The 14,431-nt window shown below is 47.9% G+C and overlaps 2 protein-coding genes across 2 annotated transcripts in view; both read left to right on the forward strand.

Moving 5' to 3' along the window:
* The first annotated feature begins 4,595 nt into the window (after window positions 1-4,595).
* On the forward strand, window positions 4,596-13,252 carry nad4 (NADH dehydrogenase subunit 4). The gene is made up of 4 exons: window positions 4,596-5,056; window positions 6,468-6,982; window positions 10,114-10,536; window positions 13,164-13,252. Exons 1-4 carry the CDS (start codon window positions 4,596-4,598, stop codon window positions 13,250-13,252), a joined length of 1,488 nt encoding a protein of 495 aa, YP_009430470.1.
* A 266-nt stretch (window positions 13,253-13,518) lies between these two features.
* The window catches only part of rps10 (ribosomal protein S10), a 1,138-nt gene continuing 225 nt past the window's right edge, over window positions 13,519-14,431 (forward strand). The window contains 1 exon segment of the mRNA in view: window positions 13,519-13,768. Within this exon segment, the coding sequence (YP_009430471.1) occupies window positions 13,519-13,768 (250 nt within the window).

Below are 14,431 nucleotides of genomic sequence, written 5' to 3' on the forward strand. Positions count from 1 at the left end.
TACCTTAAACCTTAAGTAGCTCACTGAAGGAAGCGTGAAAGTAAGCAAGCAAAGTCTCAACCCGAAATCAATAGCCCGCAAGAAATAGAAAGGAGAAAGCCCATCTCTTTCCAGTAGTATGTAGCTTTACTTCCTTGAACTTCTATGGAGGGCTTAGTTAGCGCAGTTGAGTGGCGCTTGTTGAATACCTCTCTACGGCCTGTTCCAGGGAATGCTCTAGTCTATTTCTAACTAGTGGTGGAAAGAGAATGAGAAAGAGAGTCATGAAAGAGAATCGATTTCAAGTAGCAGTAGAAGTAGATTACGTAGTAGTGGTAGCTTGTGACCTCTCCTCTGAACCCTATTCTTTTCCACTAACATCTCGCCCGGTAGTAGTAGCTTCCTCCTCTCGCCGTCCCGCCCTTATAACAACTCTGGAACCCAAAGCAGTCTTGCAGGAGTGGTAACCCCTGTAGTAAGACTCTTCGGCCTCGTAGTCAATCTACTGATGAGCCTTATCGCCAAAGAAGGGGGAGCCTACTGAAGTTTCAAAAAAAGGAATTGAGAATCATCATAGGCTGTGTTTTAAGTGAAGGAGAGAGACAGGACTTGCTAGGAATTGAATCAATAGGCTCAGGGGCATGCCCCGTATCCGCTGCAAGAGAATCCGCTCTTTGACACATATATTAGACCGTAGCACAAGAGACGATTCGCTCTAGTCCCGTAACCAAGCGAAAGAGGATTCATGGACAGAAGCTGCGGGTAAACCCTCGGTTTGCCCTCAACTATATACGTTGATAGGGGATAACTTCTTTGCTAGCTACCAGCTAAAGGTGATACTATCTACAACTCCTGAAAGAAGGCCAAATAGTGTCTCATCCGACATTCCCTCTCTAAGGAATGCTTATTCAAACCATTTGTGGGAATTTGAGAATTTTCTTCTTTATCTCTTTCTCCTTGCTGGAAGGCTGTTTATGAGCGGAAGGGAAGTAGAGGTAGAGGGTCCGAAGGAGAGAGGAGATCTCTGCTCTTATCGTTAATTAGGTATGCCTCCAGATCTGAATGTATACCCTAGGCCAAGGGGTGCGATCCCCCGAGCAGCTCTTCATACTATGGGGTTATATAATCTCCTTGACCTTTCGATTGAGGGTATTCAGCAGTGGGCCTACCTTAAGGTAGGAGGTGATTGAAAAAGGGGAAGCCGGTCCCCTTACATAGCCATAATAGTAAGTTTTTTCGAAGTAGCTGAACAATTGAATCGGCTGGTATAGAATCAGCTGCACATTAATCTTCCTCTATTCTATCAATTTCATTCTTTTTTATGTCCACATGTTTGCTTTAAAAAGGAAGTAAGGCCACCTCTGAAGTTTGAGAACCAGCTGGAACTTGGATTGCTGACTAATCTAATATCCTATCAAAGAAGATGAACTTGCGGGTAATATACTGTATGTAAGACTGACAGGCTTCGAATGAGGCTTTGAAGAAAGAGATAGAGGTTCTCAAGAGCGGATCTTCAAGAGCAAAGACCGGAGAACAGTAAGAGCTGATTTGTCTCAATTAGGCTTTTGACGGAGCGGAGAAAGATCTTATTTGAATTTAGGGGATTCCTCTATAAAGAATAAGGGAGAAGATCTACAACCTAGCAAACTAGCCTCCTTCTTACTAGCATTTTTCCAGGTCCTCTCGAACCAGCATCTTCCAACCTGGTGCTCTCACTTCTCGGACTAGTACAGGTCCAAACCAAAGCCAAAGCTCCAAAAGTCTAAGGATAAGTTCCCTCTCTATGGAAGAAAGAGAGTGCCACAGCTATTATTTCAAAAGCTCGGAAATCCCTTCTGGGAACAGCCAGAAGATAGAAAGACCAGTGCCTGGCCTGCTACTGCTTCGGATGGATAATACGACGTTACTACTCTCCTTCCTGCTTGCCATTTCCTTTTTAAAGCTGCTCATTCTTCAACCCCAGGATGTGATGACCTATTCTATCTTAACTTTAGCTACTCAGAAACCTAAACGATGGATGTTTTTCCCCCGTCTTCCCAAACCAATTTACCTATTTGAGATGTCTCCATGTGTGGCGTGATAAGATAAGGACCACTAGGGGCCCGGTTTGTCCTTCTTCCCGCAAGAACCCTAACCCTTCATTCTATTCCATACAGCCTTGGTAGGACATCTATTTCTCAATTCCATAAACCGGTAAGCTCCATTTTTTTTATAGGACCTGAAGGCTAGGCTAAACCTCCCTCAAAGGGATTCCTGAGCGGAACTCTTTTTCAAAGAACTGGCGATATTCCCTTAACTGCAGATTCAATAGCACCGATTATGAACCTGGAAAGAGAAGAGCACCGTCTACTCATACTGTCACACCGGCAAGGACTTTCACTTTCTAAATAGAAAGGAAGAGGTCAGGCCCACCTTTCACAAGAGTAGAAGCTGGTACTCAACACTTGTATTCTATTCCCCATTATTTCTTTTTTTCGCTTTCTAGAAATATCATAAGAGAAGAAAGAAGTTCATGTAGGTCGGATCCTAGCGTAGATAAATGCTATCCGACTTGAATGATCGAATTTTGCGTTTAGAGTTTCGTACCCAGGCACGGAATCCACTTGCCAACTGATCCGAGTTTGAATTGGGGAACGAACGATCTAAGTAAGGAGGTAGCTCCAGGAAGGTAGTTCTTTGACCCAGTTCAGTGAGACCGGGGCTTAGCTTTTTGAAGCAGATGTTTAAGGAAGTTTCAAAATGCTTACTCGAAAGAGTAAGGAAGAAGAGCTGCTTTTATTTAAGCGGAATCAGAGCTCTTGGGTAAGAAGGCAGGAAGAAGTTCACACCAGGATTGAAGAAGCGGGTTTGATAGAACCAGGGTCAGCGAAAGACGATGGAAAAGGCTGCTTGTAAGCGTGATCCTCTATCCTCTCTCTTTCTATCATCAGAGAATCAATCTCGTAGCCTAGCTACGTAGCAGGCTCAGAGCCTTTTGATGGAGGAAGAACCGCGGCTATGGAATCTGCTGCTCTGGCCGCTGTTCTGTTACCCGGTCTTGGTGGTGTAGTTATAGGAGGTGCCGTAGCTTTAAACTCTTTTTTCGAGATGAGAATCATAGACTTTTTTATTGCCCAAGCAAGGGAATCCATTTGCCTTCGACCTGACTTTCTGAAATGGGATTCCGAGAAGGTGGAGTTCAGTAACCCAGTTCAGTGACCGAGGAGAGGTTGAGAAGAAGACAATGAATGGAATGGTCCGAAAGTCGCTATAGAAGATCGAATGAGTCTTAGTGAAGCTAGTCCATTAATTAGATAGATCACCTGTGCGTACGTTATCTATAATAAGAAAAAACCTGGCTCCAGGTAGCGAAAGGGAGTAGCAAAGGGGAAATTCGTTAGGAGAGAAGACCAGGATTCCCTTGGTCCTTCTAAGGACCAGCAGCATACCTGGATTTACCGTCCATCCAGAGAATACCAGTCGTCCAGCTTAGAAACCATTGAACTAGCTGCCGGAGAAGGGGAACTTCAACTAAGAAAGAAGAAGAATAAGAAGAATTGCTTAAGTATGGCCATTTTGTGTTCGAATTCTAAACCGGCGAGGCGCTGCTGGATGCTTCTGATCAATAGAACACGAAGAAGAGGAAATCGAATTATGTATGATGAGCTTGAGTCGAGTCACAAAAAGGGCTATGATGAGCTTGAGTCGAGTCACAAAAAAGGGTATGATGAGCTTGAGTCGATTATTTCCAAGATCGAATTCCAGCTTTTTCTTATGTAGTGTATTATTATTTTTCCTTTTTTCTACCCTTTCTATTCGAGGAGTCAAAACAAAGAGTATAAAATATCTTTTGGTATTCGTTCTTCTCCCTCTCCTATTTCTGAATTATTATTCGGGCGGGGCTCTTGAAGGCTTCCTTGCCGCGTGCGACGCGGGAAGGGGTTCCCCGTCTGGCCCTTTTTACCCTCCTGGGAGAGAAGCACAGCCGCACATTCCCGAGCCCGAGGTTGCGCCCATTCCGCGCGCCGTTCTGGTTCCGGAATTCGAACGCCCTCTCCTTCCTGATATCCAAAGGAGAGCGGAGCTTCAACACCGGCTGTCCTTCTATTTTATCGGGAGGAACGAGCCCAGGCACCTCCCACTCTTTTTGGGTATCCTGGAGAAGCAGTTCCTCTTGGAAAAGAGGGTCGAGGCCGCATTGGTGGGGGATGGGTTTCCCCCCCAGATAGTTCTGGCTCGGAGGTCAGAAATCCGCAACCTCCTCTTTAACCACCCTACTAGGGGTGGGGCGGCTCTCTCTGAGAATACCTTAAATAGGTATTTGGGCCAGGTCGAGCGGGATGGCACGCAGCAGAGCGTGCCCTATCTTAGGGTGCTTCGTGCTGCCCGCTATTGGGTCTAAGTGGGTTCTCCCGCTTTTTCGCCTTTCAGAAGGGTGGCCCACACACGGACAGGGGGAAAGGGGGGGAGACTAGCCTCATTACTTCCCACTGGGCGAGAGGTGCACCTAACCCACCTACCCACTCATCAATCACGGTGTTCAGCTGACTTGCACTGATAGACCCCTATTGTATTGGAATTAGGCGCCCATCTTTTTACTGTTGTCAATGAATCTCTTCCATGTTCGATTCTACTCTATGTTAGAACATTTCTGTGAATGCTATTCTGATCTAAGTGGTCTTATTCTTTGTCCCGTGCTAGGAAGCATTACTCCTCTTTTCATTCCAAATTCAAGAATACGACCGATACGATTAATTGGTCTGTGCGCCTCTCTTATTACTTTTTTGTATCCCCCTGTTCTTCGGATACAATTCGATCCTTCTACGGCCAAATCTCAATTTGTGGAAAGCCTTCGATGGCTTCCTTATGAAAACATCAATTTTTATTTGGGTATAGACGGTATCTCTTTATTCTTCGTGATATTGACCACATTTCTGATCCCTATTTGCATTTTAGTGGGTTGGTCTGGTATGAGAAGTTATGGGAAAGAGTATATTACAGCATTTCTAATTCGTGAATTTATAATGATCGCCGTGTTCTGCATGCTGGATCTTCTACTATTCTATGTTCTTCCCGAAAGTGTGCTAATCCCTATGTTGTGCGGAGCTGAGTATCTTCTATTCGCTGGGATAAAGCCTTTCCTCTGCAGGGGCCTTGTGCAGTAAACCCCCTACGGGCGGTCGTCCGTCGTCCTAAAGTAGTCCCCGCGAAGCTTTCGGGAAGAGGGGTAGTCTTGTGTGTAAGCATAGCATTTCTGGTCGAACCCGCCCAACCCAACTAAGAAGAACCGAACCTGACAGACACATCTTTTTCCTTTTGGGAGGGTACTCCGAGTAGTGGGTACCTCGTAGGACCTCGACCCGCCTACTCGGGTCTTGTATGGATATGCAGGAGGGGGTGCTCCTAGGTGTGTGTAGGGGTTGTGTTTGTTCGCGAGAAAGGATTCCTCGTCAAGTAAGTTTGGGGGGTGTGGACACACTTGCGCGAATTCGGGTAACGGCTACAAGGGAGAAATCGAAAGGAAACTGTACCCGACCAGGGATGGACGTAAACTCGTAAGCTACCGAAGGTAGGGATAATCGTCCAGGTCTTATTGTGAAAGAAAAAAGCCGCCCCGCCACAGCAGACGGGTTGCTTCCTCTGTCGTCGCCGGGGAGCTCTTGGCGAGGAGACCTTAGGATAAGTTGCTAAAACAAACGGGATGGGAGGATCGACCCGTTCAGATAATTCCGAAGAAAGACTGTTGGCAGCAGGTAGAGAGATTTTTTTTTCCTCTTCAAAACACAAGGAAATGCGGGCAGGGTAGAGCTCGGCAGAGGGTTCGAGAATAGGGTAGGGTCCTGTCCTTAAGATTCAGATAAGAAAAGAGTTCCAAGCCTTTATGCTCCGTACAAGTGCTGCATACAAGTTCCGGCCAGGATGATTGAGAAAGATTCAACCAATTTGAACCGCTCACATCACAATAGTAGTAGCGTAAAGGCCGTAAGTCGGGGGGCGGCCATAACATAAGGCTATTACTTTCACACCTCTCTCTCTCTCTGAGAGAGTGATCCGCTGCGTGAGCAACCCGACTGTGCCTTACATGTGCTCTACAGGCCGCACGTAATCTTTCTTCCCAACGAGCCCTTTTTTTGATTTGGAAGACGGGCATTGCGTTCGGTTCGAAAGGCATGGTTTTCAGTATGTCTCCAGATAGGGCCCCCACTAGTCCGGCTAGCTAGTGAGCGGTTCTTTCGGGCGGGAAGCAGGCCGGACCCTACGGGCGGGCATCTCCCGCAACGCAAGCACCATTGTTCGACACCACCCGAGAAGCAAAAGATTCGTCAGTCCAGGCTGAAAATACATGCATAGATAGTGGTTTAATGCCAAGGCCGACGACGGAAGCTCGGGACGGAGCCGTATGAGGCGGAAGTCTCACGTACGGTTCTCTGAGAAGGGAGTGGCTACCTACTGGAGCTTCGACCAAGCACCACCGGTCAATTCCGCTTTGGGGCCACCCCTGACTCTACCATTATTATAGGGGTATGGGGTTCGAGACAAAGAAAGATCAAGGCAGCATATCAGTTGTTCCTTTATACTTTACTTGGATCTGTTTTTATGCTATTAGCTATTCTGTTGATTCTTCTCCAAACAGGAACAACCGATTTACAAATCTCATTAACCACAGAATTTAGTGAGCGGCGCCAAATCTTTCTATGGATTGCTTCTTTCGCCTCTTTCGCCGTCAAAGTGCCTATGGTACCAGTTCATATTTGGTTACCCGAAGCTCATGTAGAGGCACCTACGGCAGGATCCGTCATCTTGGCAGGAATTGCTTTAAAATTGGGAACCTACGGGTTTTTAAGATTTTCAATACCCATGTTTCCCGAAGCGACACTTTGTTCCACTCCTTTCATTTATACTTTAAGCGCGATTGCTATAATATATACTTCCTCGACCACTTTAAGGCAGATCGATCTTAAGAAGATCATTGCTTACTCCTCAGTAGCTCATATGAATCTGGTGACTATTGGTATGTTTAGTCGGGCGGCGGCCGTTAGGTCACCTATTTTGAGTTATGGACACACAAGGCCAAAACATGTGTGCCGGGCGCGCGACCCATCAACCTACTAGCAATGGGGGAGAAAGCATAGCATGTCGCAATAAAAGCTTGATTCGAGGCGTCAGCAAAACACTGCCGTCTGTTCCAAAAACAAAAGCCCCTTAGCGCCCCGGGACGGGAGTGGGGGACGGCCCTACGCGCAGGCAACAGCAGCACCGGCTCTACGAAGTCAGAATCGAATCTTTCTGTTGGCTTTCCCAATTCATTCGTGAATAATAATTCAAGGGCGTGAAGCGAGTACTTCTAGCTGCTTCGCCTGCTTCTTATTATGGCGGCTATGTTTTCGTGGCGAAAATGAACGAAAAGCGAGATGAGCGTGCTATTTTCAAATCGATTGATAGATAGCCTGATCTGTTCTGATAGATCGAAAGAGATAGAGAGGGAATCTCTCAAGAATAGGGGGAAATCTCCTATTTCTATCTATTGATGAGACAACTATCTATTCTTGATCCATCAGAAAGAAATCGATATGTATCTGATGGAGTCTACATCGTACGTAGAGCGCCCAAGCGCTTTTTAGGCCAGCTCAGTTCTCTTATCCATCGGTCCAATGCACTGGGCTCATCTCATGGAGGGAAAAGCCAAAATGTAGTTGTCTTGCTCGCCGCCTCGACGCATTCCCCTCTCTCCCCGGTATCGTCCCACACAGAAAGAAAGAGCGCAGAGCCCCGGCCCGACCTGTAGGTCCGCTAACGTAAAGCGAGGAGTTGAGCCTGAACTGGCGAACCGAAGTCACTTTCGGAACCATACTTCCTACAGCTAACATGTGTCCAGTCCAGCGGGAACGCGCAGCGCAAACGAACCTGAGCTGCTATACCGAATCCCCGCTGGCCATCGGGGACCGAGTGGTAAGGCCATGATCCGCAGGGGAACAGATCACTCATTCTTCCATTGGGGACAGGTGCACGAACGACAACTCCAAACGTCACACATCCGCCGCCTACCTACCGTTTAGGTGGCCACCAGCGAGATCCAGTAAGGAAGTGTCGCGGCTGCTCCACTCCGCTGCGCTGCGGTCTCATGAACTGAACTTCGTTGCCTTCCCGCGCGCGAAGCGAATGGGCGCTGTGCCGTGGGTCAGTTTCGGGGTGGGGAGCGAAGAGAGACCGGAAGAATGATTCATTTGGATCGACGAGCTTTTTCAGCCCAAAAACTAAGAATCCATGGAATGTCTGTCTATCCATGAACATCTATTCTATCTGTATATCTAGGGGATCTCTCTATACATATAGATTGATTTTATGGAATGATATGATCGGCTAGCCGTAGCCGCATATCAGCTACGCTCAATGCGGGATTTCTGTTGGATCAGATCTTTTGGGAAGCTTTTGGACCTAGCGAAAAGGGCTCTAAGCCTTCACGCAAGCAAGCGCGAGAGAAGCGGAGCACGAAGCTACCGCTTCCCCCGACCGACTAAAATACAACAGTCGCGACCTACTTTGATTCAAAAGAAAGGCGAAGGGTTTGGCAACAAGCAAACGGCTTTCTATCATAGTTGCAAGGGTTCCAAACCTTAACTACTTAAGTACCAAAGGCTGCTTTCGGTTGGTTTCATAATGGGGCTGTTCACTACAAGCTATCAGCGCTCAGCGCTGTCTTAGATTGAACGTTGACTTATCTTATTGCCGTTCAATCTCTAAGGCGGGTTTCCGCTGAGAACGGAATAGTGTTCGTGTCCAAAGGTGAACAAAGCCCTAGCTTCTAGAGTTCGCTGCTTTTCCCAGGCCGGCCGGAGAAGGGCTTATACTGCTCGCCTTTGTTTGATATGTTCATTCAGTACCAATACAAACGAAAACTACACCAAAGTGGAAGGGCCAGTATAGAAGCTAGAAGTAGCTAGCCTATAGTAGTCGGCCTAACCAAAGCCTCACGACAACATAAAATTAGCCTTATGAATTGAATCTTAAGTAGGGGGCTTAGCCCGCCCGCCTATCAATCAAAGAGGCTGAGAGTAAGCGTAAGCTCACCCGGAAGCTCGAAGAGCTTCCCTTCATTCGCTTCGCGGGAGCCGCACAGCACATAGCTGGAAGTCAGAGGGCCCATACTACCTGCCTAACCCTTCGCTCCGAGGGACCGTAGATCGGAAAGCGCCTTCTAAACCACCCCATTCATCCAAAAGAGAAGGGAAGGGGCCTATGTATTTGCATGACCCCTGCAGATTTCACCCTATCTATACCCGGAGCCACTCCCCTAGCGGTCCTGCCACCACGCCGCAGAACGGGAGCTCGTGTGGAACCTTTTATTCTGGCGTAACAGCGGTAGAACGTAACAAAATATTACGGCCGCCTAACATAGGGGACGGAGGTACGGTAAACTCGGCCAAAATATGAGACCCGAAGGGCCCGGCGCGCACAATCCTATCCTATCCGAGTCCGAGTTTACCCCTTGCACTTCGGACAGCCGTCCGTAGCATCATAAGGAGGACCCCCCTTTCGAGGTACAAAAAGAGTACGGTACATAGGAGGTTGGTCTTTCTCAACGTGGTGTATAGCACGAAAAACCTTTCGATACAAGATAGGGCCGTTCACATGAAAGAAAAAAAGGAATCCTTTCTTATCTTCTTTCCCTCTCGGGAAAGAGAAAGAGGGTCTTATGGAGGGAGGGGGGAGGGAAAAGGCTTGGGCCTACCTATCCCGATAGGACCCCATAAAAGAACGGGAGCTGTTGAGAGGTTCCATATTGCCGAGACGAAGGACAGCACTTCTGTACGTGATCGTAGTATGTCACGTCGTCTCGTCCCCGCTGCATCGAAGAGTACCTATGCACTATGTTCCGGTTCACTGATAAGGAAGATAGCGTTGGGGTGGGGGTCTACGATGTGATACTAAAGTATGACCGGGGGAGATACATGCTAACTATGGGTAGGAAGCAGGAACCATTATGTAAAAAATTTCGGGGGGTTACAGATCTCTTATACTACCATCGATCGACAGAGCGGAACGACCAGAAAAAGAAGTTAAGTTAGAAAGCCGTATGATAGGTGGTAACTATCTTGTACGGTTCGGGGGGTAATCGGCGTACTCCGATCAGTGGGGGGGAATCTTTGGCTCTATCGAACATACAGGGAATTGGAGGTAGCATTCTACCGATGTCAAGTCATGGACTGGTTTCTTCAGCCCTTTTTCTATGTGTTGGTGTTCTATATGACCGACATAAGACTCGACTTGTTAGATATTACGGAGGTTCAGTGAGCACCATGCCGAATCTCTCTACCATTTTCTTCTCTTCCACTTTGGCCAATATGAGTTCACCTGGTACTAGCAGCTTTATCGGGGAATTTCTCATCTTAGTAGGAGCTTTCCAAAGAAATAGCTTAGTAGCCACATTAGCAGCGCTTGGGATGATTTTAGGCGCGGCCTATTCCCTTTGGCTATATAATCGTGCGGTTTCTGGGAATTTAAAACCCGATTTCCTCCATAAATTCTCCGATCCAAATGGCAGAGAAGTTTCCATATTTATACCTTTTCTTGTTGGAGGGGCGACCGTACGTTAAACTACCAAAGAAACTAGGGTAAACCAATGTGATCATGACATTGTAGGTGCTTGCGATGGGACGGATGCGACTTCCCTCAGTTGGTTTGGGTGGCATAGCCCGTTGCATAAGTCCCCCCCTTTTTTTATCCATTTCTTTAGTCTTTAGGGAGCCAAAGCTTGACTTTACTAAACTAATAAATAAGGCTCGCGCTAGGCGCTTACCTTTTTTGGCTGTAGGGTTGGGGTGGCTTGCTGGGTGAGACTGATAGAAAGAAAGGACGGGGGGCAACCATGCATGGTACTTCTCGACCCTGTCTCCGAGGGACAGTTGAACTAGCGACTCATGAATGCTGCCGGGTTGGACGAGCCAATAACTCGAAGGCGTTCGGTCTGTTTTTTGAGCAAGAATCACAGCCTTACCTTATCTTCACCATGATACGGACTCCAAGTTCTTATGGCAGAGCACGAGGAGATTTATCATCAATATGATGATTGGAATGGAAACCAGAAGCACGACTGGGGTCCTCGTGGTCCAAGATAATCAAACCATCAATAACAGTAACGTAAGCATGAGACTTTTTGGTAGTACCGGTGAACCAGATGGCCGCGGCGATGGAATCTGGGACGGAGGACTTGTAGTATCTCTCTAGATCTGGCAAAAGCGAAAGACCCCCTAACATAATTCGAATGGAGGCTGACCGCTGAGCCCACTCTGGCCTCGCGGGGCGGGCCCCTGTGGTTGCGAGCTGGAGCTGCCATAGCTTATGGCTATAGCAATGGGAGGGCCCCAGCAGAGAGAAAAGTCAGGATAACGAGCGCTCCGCCCGCCAAGCGGGCGGCGGGAGCAGCGGGCAAGTGCTTGGTAAGCCAACAGCCCAGTGAACCGGGCGGGGCACTCGAAGAAAGGGGGGCACACTGAGCAAGTACGAGAAATTGGCCCCGCTCCGCTTTCTTAAAAGCAAGGACCACTACGGGAGGTCAAACCAAGGATCTATGGAAGTGGGGGCTCGTCCCCGGTCAATATTGGATCAAACAATAGGGGGCCGTAGCACTGACCTCTTTTTTTTATTGATTCAATACAATAGGGGAAAAGATCGTACAGTTCCCTACCGAGACAAACTCTCAACGGATCCTCCGCGCGCTGGGAATACCTCTTCCGTGCGTCTTTCTCGTGGCGGGAACAGAACAACAGGGAAAGACCCGGCCCAGGGCGAGCTTTATTTATTTAAGAGAGAATGGGGAGTGAATCGAATTCCGTTTCCGTTCTTTGGGGGCTTTCGGGCCCCTCTCGATCTTTTTCGTAGTTGAGAAGGGGGAAGGAGTCTAAATCAATGGACATTAATGAACCATCATTGATGGACGTTGCACATGACACGATCAATTCGACTCAAGGTCCGGCGCTAATAGAAGTTGCTTACTTTCCTAGTAGCGAAGGAGAGGGCAGGGCTTTTTTCGTAGTAATAGTGGGCCGGTCTCATGAGATCTATGCCGGCCGTCGGAATCAAACGAAGGTCGAAGGACCATTCGATTCATTAAGGGGCATAGCGGCGCCCTCGCCCGGCGCCATTTCCGGACCTAGCAGCAGACGGGCGGGCCGTGCCTGAATTCAGACCGGACCAGACTCTTCTTTGTTTGAGCTGCTCCCAGGCACGCAGGCCGAAGATCTCACTTGTCCTGGACAAGTACGTAGAGATCTTCGTGGGACCGTGGAGGGAGTCTCAATCGATCTTTTCTAGGATTCCTTATCACGCCACACATGGAGATCTTTCCATTGATAGATCAGAGGGTCCTCCCTTGAACAAATTCTTAAAGGTTAGGTTACTACCTGCTTCTACGGAAGAGGTTTACTTTGTACCGCCCGGAGGTCATATAGATCGGAATCCGGAGCGATAAGAACGAAAGGGTTGGTGTGGCCACAGCTACAACTACTGGCGCTTCAAAAGGCTTAGATTCTAAGGGCGCTACTGAAAGCCTTTTTTTAGGTCCTGTAATAGGGAGGTGTAAGCCTCGAAAGCCTTTGGTACTTCGGTAGGGCGAGCAGCCCTTAAACCAAAAAAAAGGGAGTCTCTGACTTCCTTCCCCTATTTTTTTTATGCATTTCATTCTCTATTTGGCCCGCTTCAAACAAAATGAGAAAAAAGGGTCCGGTCAATAGCATAGCTCTTTCTTTCCCCGGTCTCCTTTCGAAGGAGAGGCCTTCACATTCCTAATCCGGTAGGGTCGGACGGCTTTCTTTGCCCCAGCTTGGCGAATCGCATCCCCGCACAACGACATTCTTTGTTTGTGCGCCCCTTACCGTTCTCGCTCAGTCTTTCAACGGCTGGGAAGGCAGTCGTAGAAACGAAGCCTATCGCCACGCCGACCATCAAATACGAGACTGGGCCCCTTCTCAAAGATTTGATGGAATGGCCCACCCCACCCAAGAGCGCTTATGTCATAGGGGAACTCATGGCTGGAAACAATCCTTATGGTTTGTTTTGATATCCGGTAGGAATAAAAAAAAAAGTCCAGGTTGGTTGGTGAGCCTAGTGATAGGAGACTATCTAGCTTGGTTCGGAGAGCACTTGTTGGGTGAAATATTTTTTGGTTGCTAAATGTTACGGCCTAAATGCTGAACTATTGACCCTACTTGTTCGGATGGGTGTTCACCCCAAAGTGTTCCCGGACCGCATGCATACATCCGTAAGTAACTTAGTGCAACATGGAAAATTTCATTGAGAGGAATCAGCAAAGAAAAGAAAAACGGGTCAACAACACCAACATGTGTATTTGAGAGATTGTCCTCTTGGGCGGCCGAGAGTGTTGTGTTATTGTTATGAGTGTTGTGTTATTGTTATGTAAGACCAAGGAGGATCCTATCCTAAAGGAGAAGGAGGAGGAGTAGGAGCTAGCCTTAGGGGCGGAATCGAATGATTACGAGATAAACAATGAGACAAAGGAGAGCACTTAGACGAGTCAGCCAAAAAGAAAGACCACCAAAAGTAACGACCACCAAGATAGGCATAGTAATTCGATCTTTTGATCACCCATTTTTGGAAAACCATTTTTGGGGGCTTCCGCCTTACACACGGAAGATTGGATTGCCTGAATCACGAGTCTTATATACTGTGTTACGATCACCTCATATTGATAAAAAGTCCAGAGAACAATTTTTTATGAAAATCAAGAAAGAATTTCTGGTCATAAAAACAGAAAGGCATGAATTGCGCAAGAAGTTCTTTCGGTTAAAACGCCGTGCGACTCGGAGGACATAAGACTTCTTGGTCAAGCCAAAAAGATTGCCGACTGGATGCTCCTACCCCACCATGCCTGGCCCTTTATCTTACCTTAAGAAGAAAGAGGAGGTATGAAGCGTGGGACAGAATGCAAGAAGTGTATGATACAACGGATAACCTTAAGGAGTGGCGGCAACCCTCTTGATTGATCAACGCGAGTGAACTGTGCTTAGACGCTTCGTAAAACCGCACCGATCTACGAGAGGAGCTGATAGATGAGTAGGCTTCCCCTTTCGATTCACGGAATGTGATCTGGGACACGATGGGAGTTTGCGTGTCTCGGTAGGAAAGATATCACCGGAGTATAGCACAAGATCGCCTTTTCTTGCTGCCATGGGGTCGACCTGTGAACAAGGTAAACCCAATGGGAACCAAAAAACGGGGGGTACCGCATTGGGCAGAAGACGATCCAAAAAGCGAAGGCTCACCCAGCTGAAGGAAGGGGGTGAGATAGGCAAGAGGTAGCTTGCTTCCAAGCCGGCCCGGCCGCGAGGAATCAAGAGATCTTTGCCGGTGCTGACTTGGATCTCGGGTGACGGAATAAGGCGGCCAGAAGCGACGAGCAGTCGCGGTCGAAGCTTGGCTCTAGCCGATAGGCTAGCTGTAAGCTTGGCTACAGCGA

This window comes from Solanum lycopersicum, mitochondrion (assembly GCF_036512215.1).
Source record: "Solanum lycopersicum bio-material TGRC:LA1421 mitochondrion, complete genome".
NCBI classification, from domain to species: domain Eukaryota; kingdom Viridiplantae; phylum Streptophyta; class Magnoliopsida; order Solanales; family Solanaceae; genus Solanum; species Solanum lycopersicum.